We start from the raw sequence: 22,000 nt of genomic DNA, 5'->3' as shown, positions 1-22,000 counted from the left end.
ATAGATCGGCCATGGTTTAAATGGTGGAGTAGAGTTGATGGGCCGAATGGCCTAATTCTGCTCCTATTACTTATGAACTTACGAACATCCTTTAATTCTGAGGTTCTAGACTTTCCCAATCGTAGAAACATCCTCTCCACATCCACTCTGTCTGGGCCTTTCATTATTTGGTAATTTTCAATGAGGTCCCCCCCTCATCTTTCTAAACTCCAGCAGGTACAGGCCAACGCTCGTCATTTGTACACCCACTCATTCCTGGGATCATTCTCATAAACCTCCTCTGGATCCTCTCCAATGCCAGCACATCCTTCCTCAGATATGTGGTCATAAGTTGATAAGTCGTAGGAGCAGAATTGGGCCATTCGGTCCATGGCGGCACGGTGGCGCAGCGGTAGAGTTGCTGCCTTACAGCAAATGCAGCGCCGGAGACTCCGGGCTGTACGGAGTTTGTACGTTCTCCCCGTGACCTGCGTGGGTTTTCTCCGAAATCTTCGGTTTCCTCCCACACTCCAAAGACGTACAGGTATGTAGGTTAATTGACTGGGTAAATGTAAAATTTGTCCCTAGTGTGTGTAGGATAGCGTTAATGTGCGGAGATCGCTGGGCGGTGCGGACTCGGTGGGCCGAAGGGCCTGTTTCCGCGCTGTTTCTCTAAATCAAAATTTTTTTAAAAAAAATCTAAATGAAGTCTATTCCGCCATTCAATCATGGCTGATCTATCTCTCCCTCCTAACCCCATTCTCCTGCCTTCCCTCCATCACCCCTGACACCCGTACTAATGGATAAGACAGGTTTGGAGGGATATGGACCAAGCGCAGGCAGGTGGGACTAGTGTAGCTGGGACATGTTGGCCGGTGTGGGCAGGTGGGACTAGTGTAGCTGGGACATGTTGGCCGGTGTGGGCAGGTGGGACTAGTGTAGCTGGGACATGTTGGCCGGTGTGGGCAGGTGGGACTAGTATAGCTGGGACATGTTGGCCGATGTGGGCAAGTTGGGCCAGAGGGCCTGTTTCCACACAGTATCACTCTATGACTAATAAATATGGGGCCCAGCACTGCTCACAACTGCACACTCTCCCCCTCTCCTCCTTATTTTCTCTTTCCCCTCCCCAGCCCCTCACGCTGTTCCTTGCTCTCTCTCTCTCTCCAGGATACTCCGTGTGGTCCAGGTGAACGTCAAGGTGGAGTTCAGCCCGCCCTCCATCAACATGATGCAGCGGGATTGCCAAGCCAACGGCAGAGACGTCACCTGTGTCACTGCCACTGTGTGCTTCACCGCCAGGGCCAAATCGCCCGGCCTCGCCAACAACACCCTGGGTCAGTGGTCTGTACCTGCCACTCTCTGTCCGCTACACTTCGGGTCGCCAACTGTCCCGTATTAGCCGGGACATCCCGTATATTGGGCTAAATTGGTTTGTCCCGTATGGGACCGCCCTTATCCCGTATTAGGCCTGTGGGGGCGCTGTGGGCCCGGACGCTGTAGGCCCAAACACTGTGGGCCCGGACAGTGTAGGCCCGGAGGCCCGGGCACCGCCCAACAGTGGTCGCGAAGCAACCCGCCTCCCGGCCCGGGCGGCCGCCATTGGTGGAGCGGGGAGCACGTGGCCGCTGGCTTGGTGAGGTCACGTGGGACGCGGGGTGGTGATGTCACCTTTTGTCCCTTATTTGGGAGTGAGGAAGTTGGCAACCCCGAGCTACACTGGTCAAGAGCACAGAAGGGGAAAGAGAGAACATGGAAAGGAGAGAGAGAGAGAGCTCAGGAGAGAAGAGAGAGTGGAGGAGGGAAGAGAGAGCTCAGGAGAGAAGAGAGGAGGAGGAGGGAAGAGAGAGCTCACGAGAGAAGAGAGCAGGAGGGGAGAGAACGTGGAATAGAAGAGAGTGCATTGGGGGAGAGAAAGAACACAGAAAGGACGAGAGAGCGCAGAAATGAAAGAGAGTGCAGAAGGAAAGAGGGATGGTGGGAGGGAAAGAGAGAACACAGGAAAGAGGGAGCGTGGGAGGGAAAGAGAGAACACAGAAGGATAGAGGGAGTGTGTGAGGGAAAGAGAGAACACAGAAGGATAGAGGGAGCGTGTGAGGGAAAGAGAGAACACAGAAGGGTAGAGGGAGCGTGTGAGGGAAAGAGAGAACACAGAAGGATAGAGGGAGCGTGTGAGGGAAAGAGAGAACACAGAAGGGTAGAGGGAGCGTGTGAGGTAAAGAGAGAACACAGAAGGATAGAGGGAGCGTGTGAGGGAAAGAGAGAACACAGAAGGATAGAGGGAGCGTGTGAGGGAAAGAGAGAACACAGAAGGATAGAGGGAGCGTGTGAGGGAAAGAGAGAACACAGAAGGATAGAGGGAGCGTGTGAGGGAAAGAGAGCGCAGAGGTGAACAGAGCGTGCAGGAGTTAAGGGAGCAGGAGGGGAAAGAGTGCTGAACCTCGCTGGAGAAAGCGGGACAGGTGACGTTGAATCTCCCCGCTTCCAATTCTCCCCGCAGGTTTGTCCTACAGCGTGGCGCTGGATGAGAAGAAGTTTTCGCCCAGAGCCCTGTTCGACGATGGAGACCAGCGGCAGATACAGAGGGAGATCCACGCGGTGATCGGCAGCCTGGAATGCCGCCGGCTGCGGTTTCACGTTATAGTGAGTGGATCAGCCGGTGTAAAACATCGCCTGCCTCTGCCCCACAACACAACACAACGTGCTGGAGTAATGTAGCAACTCAGGCAGTGGCACTGCAGCACAGGGATGGGCCATTATGACCACCTGCCTCATCTGCTGTTGGTCCTCCGTGTGCAGCTCCATACGCAGCAGGGTGTGATGCACTGTGTATTGTTGAAAGACTGGAGCGACTGGGCTTGTATACACTGGAATTTAGAAGGATGGGAGGGGATCTTATCGAAACGTATACGATTATTAAGGGGTTGGATACATTAGAGGCAGGAAACATGTTCCCAATGTTGGGGGAGTCCAGAACCAGGGGCCACAGTTTAAGAATAAGAGGTAGGCCATTTAGAACAGAGATGAGGAAAAACTTTTTCAGTCAGAGAGTTGTAAATCTGTGGAATTCTCTGCCTCAGAGGGCAGTGGAGGCCAATTCTCTGAATACATGCAAGAGAGAGCTAGATAGAGCTCTAAGGATAGCGGAGTCAGTTTCAATGGACAATAGACAATAGGTGCAGGAGGAGGCCATTCGGCCCTTCGAGCCAGCACCACCATTCAATGTGATCATGGCTGATCATTCTCAATCAGTACCCCGTTCCTGCCTTCTCCCCATACCCCCTGACTCCGCTATCCTTAAGAGCTCTATCTAGCTCTCTCTTGAATGCATTCAGAGAATTGGCCTCCCAGGGCTCACCACGGGGAGGTCGATAACATGAGCCCCCCCCCCACTCACACTAGGGATAATTTACACTTGCACCAAGCCAATTAACCTACAAACCCGCATGTCTTTGGAATGTGGGAGGAAACCGGAGATCTCGGAGAAAACCCATGCAGGTCACGGGGAGAACGTACAAACTCCGTACAGACAGCACCCGTAGTCAGGATTGAACCCGGGTCTCCGGCGCTGCATTCGCTGTAAGGGGCAACTCTACCGCCGCACCGCCCTTGACGCCACTGGGCCTCTACTAACTGGAGTTTAGAAGTTTGAGGGGGGATCTCATTGAAACGTACAGAATAGTGAAAGGCCTGGATAGAGTAGATGTGGAGAGGATGTTTCCACTGGTGGGGGAGCCTAGGACCAAAGGGCACAGCCTGAGAATTAAAGAACATTCCTTTAGGAAGGAGGTGAGGAGGAACTTCTTTAGTCAGAGGGTGGTGAATCTGTGGAATTCATTGCCACAGACGGCTGTGGAGGCCAAATCAGTGGATATTGCTAAGGCAGAGATAGACAAGTTCTTGATTAGTGCGGGTGTCAGGGGTTATGGGGACAAGGCAGGAGAATGGGATTAGGAGGGAGAGATAGATCAAGCTTTCAAGATCAAGATTTCAAGTTTAATTATTGTCACATGTACCAATTAAGGTACAGTGAAATTTGAGTTACCACACAGCCATACTAAGTGAAAAGCAACAAGACACACAGCCGCATAAAATAAAATTTAACACAAACATCCACCACAGTGGATTCCACATTCCTCACTGTGATGGAAGGTAATAAAGTTTGATCACCTGCCTCTCAGTTCACCCGCGGTCGGGGCTGTTGAACCGTCTGCTGTCGCCGCTGCCGACTGTCCGAAGCCCTCGCGTCGGGGCGATCGAAACTCTCCGCGGCATGGAGCTCCTGAGTCGAGTCAATCAGCCATGATTGTAGCGGCCAGCTTCTCGTCTATCAATTAGCTCCCAAGCTGCCACTTGCATAGACCGGGTCAGCGATAAGCGTAATGACTCGAACAATAATAACAGAGATCCTTCTTGACGTTTAATAGCTAGTCTTCTTTATTTGAAGGTGCAATAAACATGTTGGCATATCTCTTGTCATCGACAGTCTATGCGATCGTTACGAATTGCCAGATATAACTTCGACACAGTTTGTATTAATCTTCGAGTTAATAAAACTTACAGGCGATTACATCATGGCTGATTATTTATTCACAAAATGCTGGTGTAACTCAGCAGGTCAGGCAGCATCTCGGGAGAGAAGGAATGGGCGACGTTTTGGGTCGAGACCCTTCTTCAGTCTGAAGAACCTCACCCATTCCTATGTTGAAAGGCTGGAGCAATTAGGCTTGTATACACTGGAATTTAGAAGGATGAGGGGGGATCTTATTGAAACATATAAGATAATTAGGGGATTGGACACATTAGAGGCAGGAAACATGTTCCCAATGTTGGGGGAGTCCAGAACAAAGGGCCACAGTTTAAGAATAAGGGGTCGGCCATTTAGAACGGAGATGAGGAAGAACTTTTTCAGTCAGAGAGTTGTAAATCTGTGGAATTCTCTGCCTCAGAAGGCAGTGGAGGCCCGTTCGTTGGATGCTTTCAAGAGAGAGCTGGATAGAGCTCTTAAGGATAGCGGAGTGAGGGGGTATGGGGAGAAGGCAGGAACCGGGCACTGATTGAGAGTGATCAGCCATGATCGCATTGAATGGCGGTGCGGGCTCGAAGGGCTGAATGGCCTCCTCCTGCACCTATTGTCTATTGACCTGCCGAGTTACTCCAGCATTTTGTGAATAAATACCTTCGATTTGTACCAGCATCTGCAGTTATTTTCTTATACAACATGGCTGATAAATCTTTTGGCGGAGCTTCTAGCTGCCCCTCTGTCAACACCTCCCAGCTCACACACACTGCCAGCACGTACCCCACTGCCCGTACTCTGGCTCCACCCAGCCCCTACGTAAGCATTGCATTAACTCTATAGTGTCCAAACTACAGCAGAATACAAGGTAATGATATTAATAAGCAAAAATAACTAATAACTGCAAAATGGCTCCTACAATGATTGAATGGCGGAGTGGTCTCGATGGGCCAATTCTGCTCCTGTAACGTGTGACGCTCTGTGGTTGCAGGACACAGCGGACTACATCCGGCCTGTGGGCTTCAGGCTGCAGTTCCATCTGGTTGAGCGATCGGGGGGGCCGATCCTGGACGATGGATGTGAAACCACGGTCCGGAGCTGGGTGAGTCCCACCTCAACCATTCACCGACCAAACCATAGTGGCATGGGGTGGCACAGTGGCACTGTGGGCAGAGTCACCACCTCACAGCGCCAGAGACCCCGGATATGAGTATAAGAGTAAAAAGGTTCTTCTGCAGTTGTACGGGGGCCCGGGTGAGACCGCATCTGGAGTATTGTGTCTCCTAATTTGGTCTCATAATTTGAGGAAGGACGTCCTTGCTATTGAGGCAGTGCAGCGTAGGTTCGCCAGGATAATCCCCGGGATGGCGGGACTGTCATATGAGGAAAAATTGGGCTTGTATTCACTGAAGTTTAGAAGGATGAGAGGGGGATCTTACAGAAACGCATAAAATTATAAAAGGACTGGACAAGCTAGATGCAGGAAAATTGTTCCCAATGGTGGGGGAGTCCAGAAGCAGGAGCCACACAGTCTAAGAATAAGGGGTATGCCATTTAGGACTGAGATGAGGAAAATCTTTTTCACCTGAGAGTTGTGAATCTGTTCGGTGCTGTCTATGTGGAGTTTGTACGTTCTCCCTGCAACCGCGTGGGTCTTTAGCAAGGTGAGGTAGCAGCTCTACCCGCTGCGCACTGTGCCGTTCTTTAGTTAGGAGGTTCTGCTGCAGTTGTACAGGGCATTGGTGAGACCACACCTGGCGTATTGCGTACAGTTTTGGTCTCCTAATCTGAGGAAAGACATCCTTGCCATAGAGGGAGTACAGAGAAGGTTCACCAGATTGATTCCTGGGATGGCAGGACTTTCATATGAAGAAAGACTGGATAGACTCGGCTTGTACTCGCTGGAATTTAGAAGATTGAGGGGGGATCTTATAGAAACTTACAAAATTCTTAAGGGGTTGGAGAGGCTAGATGCAGGAAGATTGTTCCCGATGTTGGGGAAGTCCAGAACAAGGGGTCATAGTTTAAGGATAAGGGGGAAGTCTTTTAGGACCGAGATGAGAACGTTTTTTTTTCACACAGAGTGGTGAATCTGTGGAATTCTCTGTCACAGAAGGTAGTTGAGGCCAGTTCATTGGCTATATTTAAGAGGGAGTTAGATGTGGCCCTTGTGGCTAAAGGGATCAGGGGGTATGGAGAGAAGGCAGGTACGGGATACTGAGTTGGATGATCAGCCATGATCATATTGAATGGCGGTGCGTACAGGCTCGAAGGGCCGAATGGCCTACTCCTGCACCTATTTTCTATGTTTCTATGTTAACCTGGTGTTGTGATGAATCTATTCTGAAGCTCCTGTCTTGTGTTTACGCGCCCAGATTCCTTTCTTTAAGGACTGTGGAGATGATGATCTCTGTTTGACCGATCTGTCACTAAAGGCACACTTGGATATATCTGGATCAAGGTAAGAATTGTGTGGGAAGGAACCACCGGTTTACACCAAAGGTAGACACAAAATGCTGGAGTAACTCAGCGGGGCAGGCAGCATCTCTGGAGAGGATGCTGGGAGGGCAGTCATGGTGGCGCAAGTCAAGTCAACTTCATTTGTCACATACATATACAAGATGTGCAGTGAAATGAAAGTGGCAACACCTGCGGATTGTGCTAAACTACAAAACACAATAGATTTATTTTTTTTAACACAAAAAATTAATGAATACAGTAAATTAAATGAGTCCCTGGTGATATGAGAGTTAACAGTCCTAATGGCCTGTGGGAAGAAACTCCGTCTCATCCTCTCTGTTTTCGCAACGTGACAGCGGAGGCGTTTTCCTGACCTTAGCAGCTGGAACAGTCCGTTGTTGGGGTGGTAGGGGTCCCCCATAATGTTGCTGGCTCTGGATCTGCACCTCCTGATGTATAGGTCCTGCAGGGGGGCGAGTGTAGTTCCCATGGTGCGTTCAGCCGAACGCACTACTCTCCGCAGAGCCTTCCTGTCCTGGGCAGAGCTGTTCCCAAACCAGATTGTGATGTTCCCGGACAAGATGCTTTCTACAGCCCCAGAGTAGAAGCACTGAAGGATCTCAGAGAGACTCTGAGTAACTGCCTTGCAACGAATGCAGCACCGGACACCCAGGTTCGATCCCGACTACGGGTGCTGTCTGTACGGAGTTTGTACGTTCTCCCCGTGACCTGCGTGGGTTTTCTCCGAGATTTTCAGTTTCCTCCCACACTCTAATGACGTGCAGGTATGTAGGTTAATTGGCTTGGTATAAATGTAAAAATTGTCCCTAGTGTGTGTAGGATAGTGTTAGTGTGCGGGGATCGCTGGTCGTCGCGGACCCGGTGGGCCGAAGGGCCTGTTTCCGCGCTGTATCTCTAAACTAGACTAAACTAAAGAGAAGGAGTGGGTGACGTTTCGGGTCGAGACCCTGCTTCAGACTGACAGTCAGTGGAGAGGGAGCCTAGAGATATGGTCTGGAGCTATGGAGAGATATAGAGATATCACCTTCCCCTCAGCTAATAATGAACCATTCTACATTTCCTTATCAACGTCTGCTTCGATCTGTCGTTTTTACACCTTACCCTTCCATATTTCTGGATGCCCTCTCTCCTGACTCTCGGTCTGAAGGAGGGTCTCGACCCGAAACGTCACCCATTCTTTTCTCCCCAGAGATGCTGCCTGTCCCCGCTGAGTTACTCCGGCATTTTGTGTCCGTCTTCGGAGATAAGAATTGTTGTGATCGTTGACTTTAACCATTGTATTGATGTGAGCTGAGTATAGTGCTGCTGTAGTACATTAGCCTAAAATATGGGATGTCAATAGACAATAGGCAATAGACAATAGACAATAGGTGCAGGAGGAGGCCATTCGGCCCTTCGAGCCAGCACCACCATTCATTATGATCATGGCTGATCATTCTCAATCAGTACCCCGTTCCTGCCTTCTCCCCATACCCCCTGACTCCGCTATCCTTAAGAGCTCTATCTAGCTCTCTCTTGAATGCATTCAGAGAATTGGCCTCCACTGCCTTCTGAGGCAGAGAATTCCACAGATTCATAACTCTCTGACTGAAAATGTTTTTCCTCATCTCAGTTCTAAATGGCCTACCCCTTATTCTTAAACTGTGGCCCCTTGTTCTGGACTCCCCCAACATTGGGAACATGTTTCCTGCCTCTAACGTGTCCAACTCCTTAATACTCTTATACGTTTCGATAAGATCCCCTCTCATCCTTCTAAATCCCAGTGTATACAAGCCTAGTCGCTCCAGTCTTTCAACATATGACAGTCCCGCCATTCAAGGAATTAACCTAGTAAACCTACGCTGCACGCCCTCAATAGCAAGAATATCCTTCCTCAAATTTGGAGACCAAAACTGCACACAGTACTCCAGGTGCGGTCTCACTAGGGCCCTGTACAACTGCAGAAGGACCTCTTTGCTCCTAAATCAACTCCCCTTGTTATGAAGGCCAACATTCCATTGGCTTTCTTCACTGCCTGCTGTACCTGCATGCTTCCTTTCAGTGACTGATGCACTAGGACACCCAGATCTCGTTGTATGTCCCCTTTTCCTAACTTGACACCATTCAGATAATACTCTGCCTTCCTATTCTTACCACCAAAGTTGATAACCTCACACTTATCCACATTAAACTGCATCTGCCTTGCATCCGCCCACTCACACAACCTGTCCAAGTCACCCTGCAACCTCATAGCACCTTCCTCACAGTTCACACAACCACCCAGCTTTGTATCATCTGCAAATTTGCTAATGGTATTTCCCGGCTAATACGGCAACCCTACTCAGAACACGTGACAATAATAAACCTTGTAGTGCTGTTACTAATGAATTATATCGCCTTACCTCAGACAGAGCCCCTACGTTGTAAGGAGTAATCGGCAGAGAGTGTCAGCCACTGTACAGCTGGAAAACAGGAGGGAAAACGCCTACAATACCAGCCTTAACATCACCTTCTCCAGAAACCTGCTCCTCACTAGTATGCTGGTGAAGGTAACCCATTGTAAAACCATTGTCACACTTTGCATCTTTAGTGTTTCGAATCATACCATCATCGGCGGTCACTGGAAGCGAGTGTGACTGTCCTCTCCATAGGGTCGGACGCCTGTGTGTGACCTTGTTTAAGGTGGGGAGACATAGAAACATAGAAAATAGGTGCAGGAGTAGGCCATTCGGCCCTTCGAGCCTGTACGCACCGCCATTCAATAAGATCATGGCTGATCATCCAGCTCAGTAACCTGTACCTGCCTTCTCTCCATACCCCCTGATCCCTTTAGCCACAAGGGCCACATCTAACTCCCTCTTAAATATAGCCAATGAACTGGCCTCAACTACCTTCTGTGGCAGAGAATTCCACAGACTCACCACTCTCTGTGTGAAGAAATGTTTTCTCATCTCGGTCCTAAAAGACTTCCCCGTTATCCTTAAGCTGTGACCCCTGGTTCTGGACTTCCCCAACATCGGGAACAATCTTCCTGCATCTAGCCTCTCCAACCTCTTAAGAATTTTATATGTTTCTATAAGATCCCCCCTCAGTCTTCTAAATTCCAGCGAGTATAAGCCTAGTCTATCCAGTCTTTCTTCATATGAAAGTCCTGCCATCCCAGGGATCAATCTTGTGAACCTTCTCTGTACTCCCTCTAAGGCTAGACGGGTGCACAGACAGCCATCACACGGTCCTTGACAGATCTGGGTCGGGATCCAGTGGCATGGAGTCCAAGACGACCGGGGACCCTTTTCTGCTGCAGCCTTCATCCGCCTTCCCAGCCGTCGTGATGCTCCGCTAAAGTCAGCCATCATCCTCCCTCCGCCTGTTCCACCATTGAGGTCTCGGTCGGATTGCTCTTTGTCAGGGACCTTCCCCTCGACCTTACCGCCATGGGTGACCCTACCAGGAGCATCGCTCCAGATGGCATCACTCTCAGGATCTCAGGACCACACAAGCTTCTCCACCACGACAAGGCGACAATCCACCGAGAAGTTAGAATCTTAAGTGATAGGAGCAGAATTAGGCCATTCGGCCCATCGAGTCTATGCCATTCAATCGTGGCTGATCTATCGCGGCACGGTAGCGCAGCGGTAGAGTTGCTGCTTTACAGCGAATGCAGGGCCGGAGACTCAGGTTCGATCCTGACTACGGGTGCTGCACTGTAAGGAGTTTGTACGTTCTCCCCGTGACCTGCGTGGGTTTTCTCCGAGATCTTCGGTTTCCTCCCACACTCCAAAGACGTACAGGTATGTAGGTTAATTGGCTGGGTAAATGTAAAAATTGTCCCTAGTGGGTGTAGGATAGTGTTAATGTACGGGGATCGCTGGGCGGCACGGACTTGGAGGGCCGAAAAGGCCTGTTTCCGGCTGTATATGTATGATATGATATGATATCTCTCCCTCCTAACCCCATTCTCCTGCCTTCTCCCCATAACCCCTGACACCCGTACTAGAATCAAGAATCCATCTATCTCTGACTTGGAAATATCCACTGACTTGGCCTCCTTCTCATCTCCTTCCTAAAAGAAGGTCGTTCAAACTTCTGAGGCTGTGGCCTCTGGTCCAAGCCTCTCTCACTAGTGGAAACATCCTCTCCACATCCACTCTATCCAAGCCTTTCACTATTCTGTACGTTTCAATGAGGTCCCCCCCCTCAATCTTCTAAACTCAACGGTTTAGTTTAGTATAGAGATACAGTGCCGAAACAGGCCCTTCGGCCCACCGAAAGCATGCTGACCAGCGATCACCCGACACACTAGCACTATCCTATACACGAGGGAACATTTACAATCTTTATCGAAGCCAATTAACCTGCAGACCTGTAAGTCTTTGGAGTGTGGGAGGAAACTGGAGCACCCGGAGAAAACCCACGCAGGTCACGGGGAGAACGTGCGAACTCCGTACAGACAGCACCCGTAGTCGGGATCGAACCCGGATCTCTGGCGCTGTGAGGCAGCAACTCTACCGCTGCGCCACCGTGCCGAGAGTCTTATCAGATTTTCTCAATGAGGTGGGGCGGCGGTAGATTTGCCGCGTTACAGCGAACGCAGCGCCGGAGACCCGGGTTCCATCCCGACTACGGGTGCTGCCTGTACGGAGTTTGTACGTTCTCCCGGTGACCTGCGTGGGTTTTCTCCGAGATCTTCCGTTTCCTCCCACACTCCAAAGGCGTGCAGGTTTGTAGGTTAATTGGCTTGGTAAATGTTAAAAAAAAGGATAGTGTTAATGTGCGGGGATCGCTGGTCGGCTTTTTCCGTGGTGTATCTCTACACTGAACTGAACTAAAGGTGCAATACTGCCATCTGCAGGACCTTTAAGCAATGCCAACATGCCACTAAAGTCAGCCATACTGACTTGGTGATCGATCATTTGTACCATCCACGTGCCCTGCTCTCTCATGCTGATAGACAATAGACAATAGGTGCAGGAGGAGGCCATTTGGCCCTTCGAGCCAGCACCGCCATTCAATGTGATCATGGCTGATCATTCTCAATCAGTACCCCGTTCCTGCCTTCTCCCCATACCCCCTGACTCCGCTATCCTTAAGAGCTCTACCCAGCTCTCTCTTGAATGTATTCAGAGAATTGGCCTCCACTGCCTTCTGAGGCAGAGAATTCCACAGTTTCACAACTCCCTGATTGAAAAAGTTTTTCCTCATCTCCGTTCTAAATGGCCGACCACTTATTCTTAAACTGTGTGTGGCCCCTGGTTCTGGACTCCCCCAACATTGGGAACATGTTTCCTGCCTCTAACGTGTCCCACCCCTTAATAATCTTATAGGTTTCGATAAGATCCCCTCTCGTCCTTCTAAATAGTCATAGAGCTGTACAGCAGGGAAACAGGCCCTTCGGCCCAACTTGCCCGTGCTGGCCATGATGCCCACCCATGCCAGTCCCACCTACTGATGTCCTACTGCGCCCCACACTGTTTATAGACACAAAATGCTGGAGTAACTCAGCGGGTCAGGCAGCATCTCGGGAGAGAAGGAATGGGTGACGTTTCGGGTCGAGACCCTTCTTCAGACTAATGAAAGGGTCTCAACCCGAAACGTCAACCATTCCTTCTCTCCCAAGATGCTGCCTGACCCGCTGAGTTACTCCAGCATTTTATGTCTACCTTTCGTTTAGTTTAATTTAGTTTGGAGATACAGGGCGGAAACAGGCCCTTCAGCCCACCAAGTCCACGCCGACCAGCGATCACCCCGTACACTCCCAGTTACCTCCCCCCTCGACTCCATCCAAGGACCCAAACAGTCTTTCCAGGTGAGGCAGAAGTTCACCTGCACCTCCTCCAACCTCATCTATTGTATCCGCTGGTCCAGATGTCAACTTCTCTACATCGGCGAGACCAAACGCAGGCTCGGTGATCGTTTCGCTCAACACCTTCGCTCAGTCCGCCTTAACCAACCTGATCTCCCGGTGGTTGAGCACTTCAACTCTCCCTCCCACTCCCAGTCTGACCTTTCTGTCATGGGCCTCCTCCATTGTCATAGTGAGGCCCACCGCTAATTGGAGGAACAGCACCTCATATTTCACTTGGGCAGCTTGCAGCCCAGCGGTATGAACATTGACTTCTCCAACTTTAGATAGTTCCTCTGTCCCTCTCTTCCCCTCCCCCTTCCCAGCTCTCCCTCTATCTTCCTGTCTCCACCTGTATCCTTCCTTTGTCCCGCCCCCCTGACATCAGTCTGAAGAAGGCTCTCGACCCGAAACGTCACCCATTCCTTCTCTCCAGAGATGCTGCCTGACCCGCTGAGTTACTCCAGCATTTTGTGATAACGCCGTACACTAGCGCTATCCTACGCACACTAGGGACAATTTACAATTTTTACTGGACTTTACTATTTACCATTACTGCACGTCTAAAACTAAAACTGAAGCTAACGTTCTCATCCACGTTTTTACCAGGAGGACGGACTGAACAAGATTGAATGTCTGGTGATGTCTCCACACCACAGGATTTGCAACGTTAGTTTCCCAGTCTTCAGATCCTCGATGCAGGTACGAGGTGCAGGACGACACCACGCACACGTACAAACGCACGCACGCAACAGGCAGACAGCCACCAAGCACGGGCAGCACAGTGGCGCAGCGGTAGTGTCGGGTTCATTCCTGACTGTGGCCACTGTCTGTACTCCAGTTTACGGAGATTATTTACTGTTACCTTGAGTAGATTTTGCAGTGGAGCAGTCTGAAGCAGGGTCCTGTTCTGAAATGTCACCTATCCATGTTGTCCTGCCTCAACCACCTCCTCTGGCAGCTCGTTCCATATACCCACCACCCTCTGTGTAACAAAAAAGTTAATACTCCGGTTCTTATTAAAAAATTTGTGCGGCACGGTGGCGCAGCGGTAAAGCTGCTGCCTCACAGCGCCAGAGACCCGGAGATCCTGACTCCTGTCTCCACCTATATCCTTTCTTTGTCCCGCCCCCCCCTGACATCAGTCTAAAGAAGGGTCTCGACCCGAAACGTCACCCATTCCTTCTCTCCTGAGATGCTGCCCGACCTGCTGAGTTACTCCAGCATTTTGTGAATAAATACCTTCGATTTGTACCAGCATCTGCAGTTATTTTCATACACTGACTATGGGTCAATCAATAGTCAATAGTTATTTATTTGTCACATACACATAAATGTGTAGTGAAATGAAAAATTACCCGCAGTTCAACAATAAGACCAATAAGAATAATCAATAAAAATGCAATAACACATACAATCATAAACTAACACCAAACAAAAGAAACATCCATCACAGTGAGTCTCCTCCAGTCACCTCCTCACTGTGATGGAAGGCCAGAATGTCATTTCTCTTCCCCTGCCGTCTTCTCCCGCGGTCAGGCTGTTGGAGTTGCCACGTTGGGGCGGTCGTGGCTCCCGACATTGAAGCCCCCGCCGGGCGGAGAAATTCCCGCGGCCTATTTCAGGCGGCGCCGGACGGTGAAAGGTCCGCGGCGGGCCGACCCAAGCCCCGCGATTCGGGGCGAGCAAAGACGCTGCCACTGCCGGAGCTCCCGATGTCGGCCCCCACCCAGGGGCCTGCGGGCCTGAACGGAGTTTGTACGTTCTTCCCGTGATCTGCGTGGGTTTTCTCCGGGTGCTCCGGTTTCCTCCCACACTCCAAAACGTTTCTCGGTTATTTGGTTAGTTTATGGATACGGCGCGGAAATCAGCCCTTCGGCCCACCGAGTCCACGCCGTCCAGCGATCCCCGCACATTAACACCATCCCACACACCCACTAGGGGACAATTTACATTTACACCAAGATATTTAACCTACAAACCCGCACGTCTTTGGGGTGTGGGAGGAAACGGAAGATCTGGGGGAAACCCACGCATGTCACTGGGAGAACGTACAAACTCCGTACAGACAGCGCCGGTAGTCGGGATGGAACCCGGGACAGCGGTAGAGTTGCTGCCTTACAGCGAATGCAGCGCCGGAGACTCAGGTTCGATCCTGACTACGGGCGCCGTCTGTACGGAGTTTGTACGTTCTCCCTGTGACCTGCGTGGATTTTCTCCGAGATCTTCGGTTTCCTCCCACACTCCAAAGACGTACAGGTATGTAGGTTAATTGACTGGGTAAATGTTTTTTTTTAAATTGTCCCTAGTGTGTGTAGGATAGTGTTAGTGTGCGGGGATCGCTGGGCGGCGCGGACTCGGTGGGCCGAAGGGCCTGTTTCCGCGCTGTATCTCTAAATCTAAATGTCATTGGAGACCCTCGGCCTATCTCTAATTGGGCTTTATCTTGCACTCGACGTTATTCCCTTTATCCTGCATCTGCACACTGTTGACGGCTCGATTCCAAGATTCAATTACACTTTATTACCACATAAACCTAGGCACAGTACAATGCTTGGTTTGGAATGGTGCTGTATTAGGAATTTGGATTGTAATAATGTTTGGTCTTCCCGCCGACTGGATAGCACGCAAACAAGGCATTTCACTGTCCCTCGGAACATATTACAATAGAAACATAGAAACATAGACAATAGGTGCAGGAGGAGGCCATTCGGCCCTTCGAGCCAGCACCGCCATTCATTGTGATCATGGCTCATCATCCACTCACTGTGATGGATGTTTCTTTTTGTTTGGTGTTGGTCTATGATTGTGTGTGTTATTGCTTATTTTTATTGCTTATTTTTATTGGTCTTATTGTTGGACTGTGGGTAATCTTTCATTTCACTGCGCATTTATGTGTATGTGACAAATAAATTGACTATTGACTATTGAAAATCAGTAACCCGTGCCTGCCTTCTCCCCATATCCCTTGTTTCCGCTAGCCCCTAGAGCTCTATCTAACTCTCTCTTAAATTCATCCAGTGAATTGGCCTCCACTGCCCTCTGTGGCAGAGAATTCCACAAATTCACAACTCTGGGTGAAAAAGTTTTTTTCTCACCTCAGTTTTAAATGGCCTCCCCTTTATTCTTAGACTGTGTGTGTGGCCCCCGGTTCTGGACTCCCCTAACATTGGGAATTTTTTTCCTGCATCTAGCTTGTCCAATCCTTTCATAATATTATACGTCTCTATAAGATCCCCCTCTCATCATTCTAAACCCCAGCGAATACAAGCCCAGTCTTTCCAATCGTTCCTCGTATGACAGTCCCGCCATCCTGGGGATTAACCTGGTGAACCTACGCTGCACTGCCTCGATAGCAAGGACGTCCTTCCTCAAAGTAGGAGACCAAAACTGCACACAGTACTCCAGATGTGGTCTCACCAGGGCCCTGTACAACTGCAGGACCTCTTTACTCCTGTACTCAAATCGATAAATTAAACTAAACTAAACTATGCGGACTAAACTAAGGTGGACTAGCGTAAATAAGTATCTTGGTCGGCATGGACACATTGGGCCGAAGGGCCTGTCTCCATGCCATGTAGAAACATAGAAACATAGAAAATAGGTGCAGGAGTAGGTCATTCGGCCGTTCGAGCCTGCACCGCCATTCAATATGATCACGGCTGATCATCCAGCTCAGTATCCCGTACCTGCCTTCTCTCCATACCCCCTGATCCCTTTAGCCACAAGGGCCACATCTAACTCCCTCTTAAATATAGCCAATGAACTGGCCTCAACTACCTTCTGTGGCAGAGAATTCCACAGATTCACCACTCTCTGTGTGAAGAAATGTTTTCTCATCTCGGTCCTAAAAGACTTCCCCCTTATCCTTAAACTGTGACCCCTGGTTCTGGGCTTCCCCAACATCGGGAACAATCTTCCCGCATCTAGCCTCTCCAACCCCTTAAGAATTTTATATGTTTCTATAAGTTCCCCCCTCAGTCTTCTAAATTCCAACGAGTATAAGCCTAGTGTGACTCCATGATGCTAATTTCTGAGGTGTTTTTCATACATTCATAAGTTATAGGATGTCATAAGTTACAAGGAGCAGAATTAGGCCATTCGGCCCATCGAGTCTACTCCAGCATTCAATTTTGGCTAATCTATCTCTCCCTCCCAACCCCATTCTCATGCCTTCTCCCCGTTACCCCTGACACCCGTACTAATCAAGAATTTTGGGCGCCAAGTCTGAGGAAGGATGTGCAGGCTCTGGAGAGGGCCTGGAGGAGGTTTACAAGAACGATCCTAGGACTGATGGGTTAAGCTATGATGAGCGTTTGTCGGCACTGGGCCTGTACTCGCTGGAGTTTAGAAGAATGAGTGGGGACCTCATTGAAACGTGCAGAATAGTGAAAGGCTTGGATAGAGTGGATGTGGAGAGGATATTTCCACTTGTGGGAGAGTCTAGGACCAGAGGGCACAGCCTCAGAATTAAAGGACTTTCTTTTAGGAAGGAGATGAGGAAAGATTTATTTCGTCAGAGGGTGGTGAATCTGTGGAATTATTTGCCACAGACGGCTGTGGAGGCCACAAGTCAGTGGATATTTTTAAGGCAGAGATAGATAGATTGCTGATCAGTACGGGTGTCAGGGGTTATGGGGAGAAGGCAGGAGAATGGGGTTCTGGGGAGAAAGATAGATCAGCCATGATTGAATGGCGGAGTAGAATTGATGGGCCGAATGGCATAATTCTGCTCCTATTCCTTCTGACCTTATGAATTTGTCAATCTCCGCCTTAACTATATAATTATGCACTTGTGGCTGGCAATCACAGGGTTTGTTTTACACACAGGTGTCCTTTCGCCTGGAGTTTGAGTTTGTTTGCACGTACCTGGCCGACGAGGTGAAGTTGCTACTCAGTGTTAAGAGGTGAGTTCATTCATGTACACACGTTACAGGAGCACAATTAGGCCATTCGGCCCATCTCAAGCCTACTCCACCATTCCATCATGGCTGATCTATCTTTCCCTCTCAACCCCATTCTCCTGCCTCTCATTCTCTCTCTCGTTCTCTCTCTCTCTCTCTCTCGTTCTCTCTCTCTCTCGTTCTCTCTCTCTCGTTCTCTCTCTCGTTCTCTCTCTCTCGTTTTCTCTCTCGTTCTCTCTCGTTCTCTCTCTCGTTCTCTCTCGGTCTTTCATTCTCTCTGTGTCTCTCGTTCTCTCTCTCGTTCTCTCTCTCGTTCTCTCTCTCTCGTTCTCTCTCTCTCGTTCTCGCGTTCTCTCTCTCTCGTTCTCTCTCTCTTGTTCTCTCGTTCTCTCTCGTTTTCTCTCTCGTTCTCTCTCTCGTTCTCTCTCTCGTTCTCTCTCGTTCTCTCTCTCGGTCTTTCATTCTCTCTGTGTCTCTCGTTCTCTCTCTCTCGTTCTCTCTCTCGTTCTCTCTCGTTCTCTCGCGTTCTCTCTCTCTCGTTCTCTCTCTCTTGTTCTCTCTCTCTCGTTCTCTCGTTCTCTCTCTCTCATTCTCTCTCGTTCTCTCGTTCTTTCTCTCGGTCTTTCATTCTCTCACTGTGTCTCTCGTTCTCTCTCTCCACTCGTTCTCTTTCTGTCTTCCATTCTCTTACTGTGTCTCTCATTCCCTCTCTCTCTTTCTAGTTCTGTGTACCTCTTGTTTTCTCTCTTATTCTCTTTCTTTATCTTTCTCTCATTCTTTCTCATTCACTCTCTCTCTCTCTCTCTCATTTCATTCTCTTTCTCGTTCTTTCCCTCACTTCTCTTCCTCATTCTCTCATTCCGTTCTCTTATTTCCTCTCTCTCTATTATTCTCTAATGTTCCTTTTCCCATTCTTTCTCTCTCTCTTTCTCGTTCTCTCTGTACCTATTTAATTCTCTCTTATTCTCTCCTTCTCTCATCTTTCTCATTCGTTCTCTCATTCTCTCTCTCATTTCTCTTTCTCATTCTCTCAAGTTCCCTCATTTTCTTTCTCTTGTTCTTTCTCTCTCTCCCTCTTTTCTCATTCTCGCATTCTCTCTCTTTTCTCATTTCCTAATTCGTTATTATTCTTTCTTTCCCTCTCGTTCTTTCATTTTCTCTCTGGCTATTTCGCTCTTGTTCTCATTCTTTTCTAATTTTATCATTCTTTATTGTTCTTTCTCTCCCTCTGGTTCTCTCCATTTTCTCTCTCGCTGTTTCTCTCTCTTTCTCTCACTTTCTCGTTCCCTTGTTTCCGTTCCCTCCTTCCCTCTCCCCCTTCCCCGCCACTAAGTTGTGTTCCGAGTTCCCATCGTGCTGACACCTCTCCCCCTCTTGCAGCGACAGCTCTGAGCTGAACGAGACCGTCCACGACAACGCTGTGCGAGTGTGGGCGGCCGTGCGCTACGAGGCCGACCTCCTCCTCACCAGGTAGGTGCAGCCGGTGAACCGGGACTCCCAGAACCACGGCAACCGTGGCACAGGGAGCCCAGCACTGCTGGGGATGCAAGCAAGCAGCACTGGGGGGGGGGGGGGGGGGGGGGGGGTGCAAGCATGTAGCACTGGGGATGCAAGCATGCAGCACTGGAGATTATAAAGTTTCATCTATCCGTCCATCCATCCATCCATCCATTCATTCAGTCATTCATTCATCCATCCATTCATTCATCCATCCATCCATCCATCCATCCATCCATCCATCCATTCATTCATTCATCCATCCATCCATTCATCCATCCATTCATCCATTCATTCATCCATCCATTCATCCATTCATTCATTCATTCGTCCATCCATTCATCCATTCAGTCATTCATTCATTCATTCATTCATCCATCCATCCATTCATCCATCCATCCATTCATCCATTCATTCATTCATTCATTCATTCATTCATTCATTCATTCATTCATTCATTCATTCATTCATTCATTCATTCATTCATCCATTCATCCATCCATTCATTCATCCATCCATCCATTCATTCATCCATCCATCCATTCATCCATCCATCCATTCATTCATTCATCCATCCATCCATTCATTCATTCATTCATCCATTCATTCATTCATCCATTCATTCCAGCATGCAGCACTGGGGGTGCAAGAATGCAGCATTAGATGCAAGCATGCAGCACTAGGTGCAAGCATGTAGCACTGGGGGTGCAAGCATGCAGCACTAGGTGCAAGCATGTAGCACTGGGGGGGGGAGCATGCAGCCATGGGGTGCAAACATGCAGTACTGGGGGAGTGCAAGCATGCAGCACCGGGGGCGGGGGGGGTGCAAGCATGCAGCGCTAGGTGCAAGCATGCAGCACCGGGGGGGGGGGGTGCAAACATGCAGCACTGGGGATGCAAGGGGTCGACGGTCTGCATGGGAGCCGGAGGGCGCAGCACCGGAAACAAAGGAGGACCTGGTGTGGGATGCTTTGTAACTTTGTCGGTGCCCTTTATGTGGCTACTCTTTGCATACCTTGAGTGACCAAGGAATTTAAATTCCGTTAATTAAATACATTTTTGCCACATTGGCCTTCATCAGTCAGAATATTGAGTATGGAAGTTGGGAAGTCCTGTTGCAGTTGTATAAGACGTTGGTGAGGCCGCATTTCGAGTATTGTGTTCATTTCTGGGCACCGTGTTATAGGAAAGATGTTGTCAAGCTGGAAAGGGCGCAGCGAAGATTTACGAGGATGTTGCCAGGACTAGAGGGTTTGAGCTACAGGGAGAGGTTGAGCAGGCTGGGTCTCTATTCCTTGGAGCGCAGGAGGATGAGGGGCGATCTTATAGGGGTGTACAAAATCATGACAGGAATAGATCGGGTAGACGCACAGAGTCTCTTGCCCAGAGTAGGGGAATTGTGGACCAGAGGACATAGGTTCAAGGTGAAGGGGAAAAGATTTAATAGGAATCTGAGGGGTAACCTTTTCACACACAGAGGGTGGTGGGTGTATGGAACAAGCTGCCGGAGGAGGTAGTTGAGGCTGGGACTATCCCACTTCGATGAGGGGGGACCTCATTGAAACATTGAATAGTGAAAGTCTTGGACAGAGTGGATGTGGAGAGGATGTTTCCACTAGTGGGAGAGTCTAGGACCAGAGGGCACAGCCTCAGAATTAAAGGACGTTCCTTTAGGAAGGAGATGAGGTGGAATTTAGTCAGAGGGTGATGAATCTGTGGGATTCTTTGCCACAGACGGCTGTGGAGGCCACAAGTCAGTGGGTATATTTAAGGCAGAGATAGATAGATTCTTGATCAGTGCGGGGTGTCAGGGTTACGGGGAGAAGGCAGGAGAATGGGGTTAGGAGGGAGAGATAGATCAGCCATGGGTGAATGGCAGAGTAGACTTGATGTCGAATGGACTAATTCTGCTCCTATGACATGATGTAAATCTCTCTCTCACTTTCTCTCTCTCTCTCCTCTCTCTCTCTCTCTCTCCCTCTCACTCTCTCTCTCTCTCACCATACATCTCTCCTCTCCAACTCTCTCTCCAACTTCCTCTCACACACTCTCTCTCTCACTCTCTCCTCCTCTCCATCTCTCTCACACTCCTCTCTCTCTCACACTCTCTCACACAACATTCTCTCTCTCTCTCTCTCTCCATCTCTCTCTACTTCTCCATCTCTCTCTCACCTCTCTCTCCATCTCTCTCACATCTCTCTCTCACACTCTCTCTCTCACTATCTCCTCTCACACACTCTCCATCTCTCTCACACACTCTCTCTCTCTCTACTCTCTCCATCTCTCTCACACACTCTCTCTCTCTCTCTCCATCTCTCTCTCACACACTCTCTCTCTCTCTCTCCATCTCTCTCTCACACACTCTCTCCATCTCTCTCTTACACACTCTCTCTCTCTCCATCTCTCTCACACTCTCACCTCCATCTCTCTCTCACACACTCTCTCTCTCTCCATCTCTCTCTCACCATCTCTCTCTCTCTCCATCTCTCTCTCTCACACTCTCTCTCTCCATCCATCTCTCTCTCTCTCACTCTCTCACATACATTCTCTCTCTCTCTCTCCATCTCTCTCTCTCTCTCCATCTCTCTCTCTCTCCTCCATCTCTCTCACACACTCTCCCTCTCTCTCTCTCTCTCTCTCTCCATCTCTCTCACACTCTCCCTCCATCTCTCTCTCACACACTCTCTCTCTCTCTCTCCCTCCATCTCTCTCTCACACACTCTCTCTCTCTCTCTCTTCTTTCCTTCTTCCATCTCTTACAATCTCTCTCTCTCCATCTCTCTCACACACTCTCTCTCT

The 22,000-nt window shown here is 49.5% G+C and overlaps 1 protein-coding gene across 1 annotated transcript in view; it reads left to right on the top strand.

Moving 5' to 3' along the window:
• itga10 (integrin, alpha 10) overlaps window positions 1-19,178 on the top strand; it is a 60,119-nt gene extending 40,941 nt beyond the window's left edge. The window contains exons 19-26 of the mRNA XM_078431927.1: window positions 1,150-1,316; window positions 2,480-2,622; window positions 5,490-5,600; window positions 6,874-6,959; window positions 9,366-9,507; window positions 13,410-13,502; window positions 17,631-17,707; window positions 19,085-19,178. Of these exons, the coding sequence (XP_078288053.1) occupies window positions 1,150-1,316; window positions 2,480-2,622; window positions 5,490-5,600; window positions 6,874-6,959; window positions 9,366-9,507; window positions 13,410-13,502; window positions 17,631-17,707; window positions 19,085-19,178 (913 nt within the window). The remainder of the gene's footprint in view (window positions 1-1,149; window positions 1,317-2,479; window positions 2,623-5,489; window positions 5,601-6,873; window positions 6,960-9,365; window positions 9,508-13,409; window positions 13,503-17,630; window positions 17,708-19,084) is intronic.
• Window positions 19,179-22,000: the final 2,822 nt, after the last annotated feature.

This window comes from Rhinoraja longicauda, chromosome 44 (assembly GCF_053455715.1).
Source record: "Rhinoraja longicauda isolate Sanriku21f chromosome 44, sRhiLon1.1, whole genome shotgun sequence".
NCBI lineage: Eukaryota > Metazoa > Chordata > Chondrichthyes > Rajiformes > Arhynchobatidae > Rhinoraja > Rhinoraja longicauda.
The sequence above is the reverse complement of the archived record's forward strand: the minus strand, read 5'-3'. Positions and strand labels throughout refer to the sequence as shown.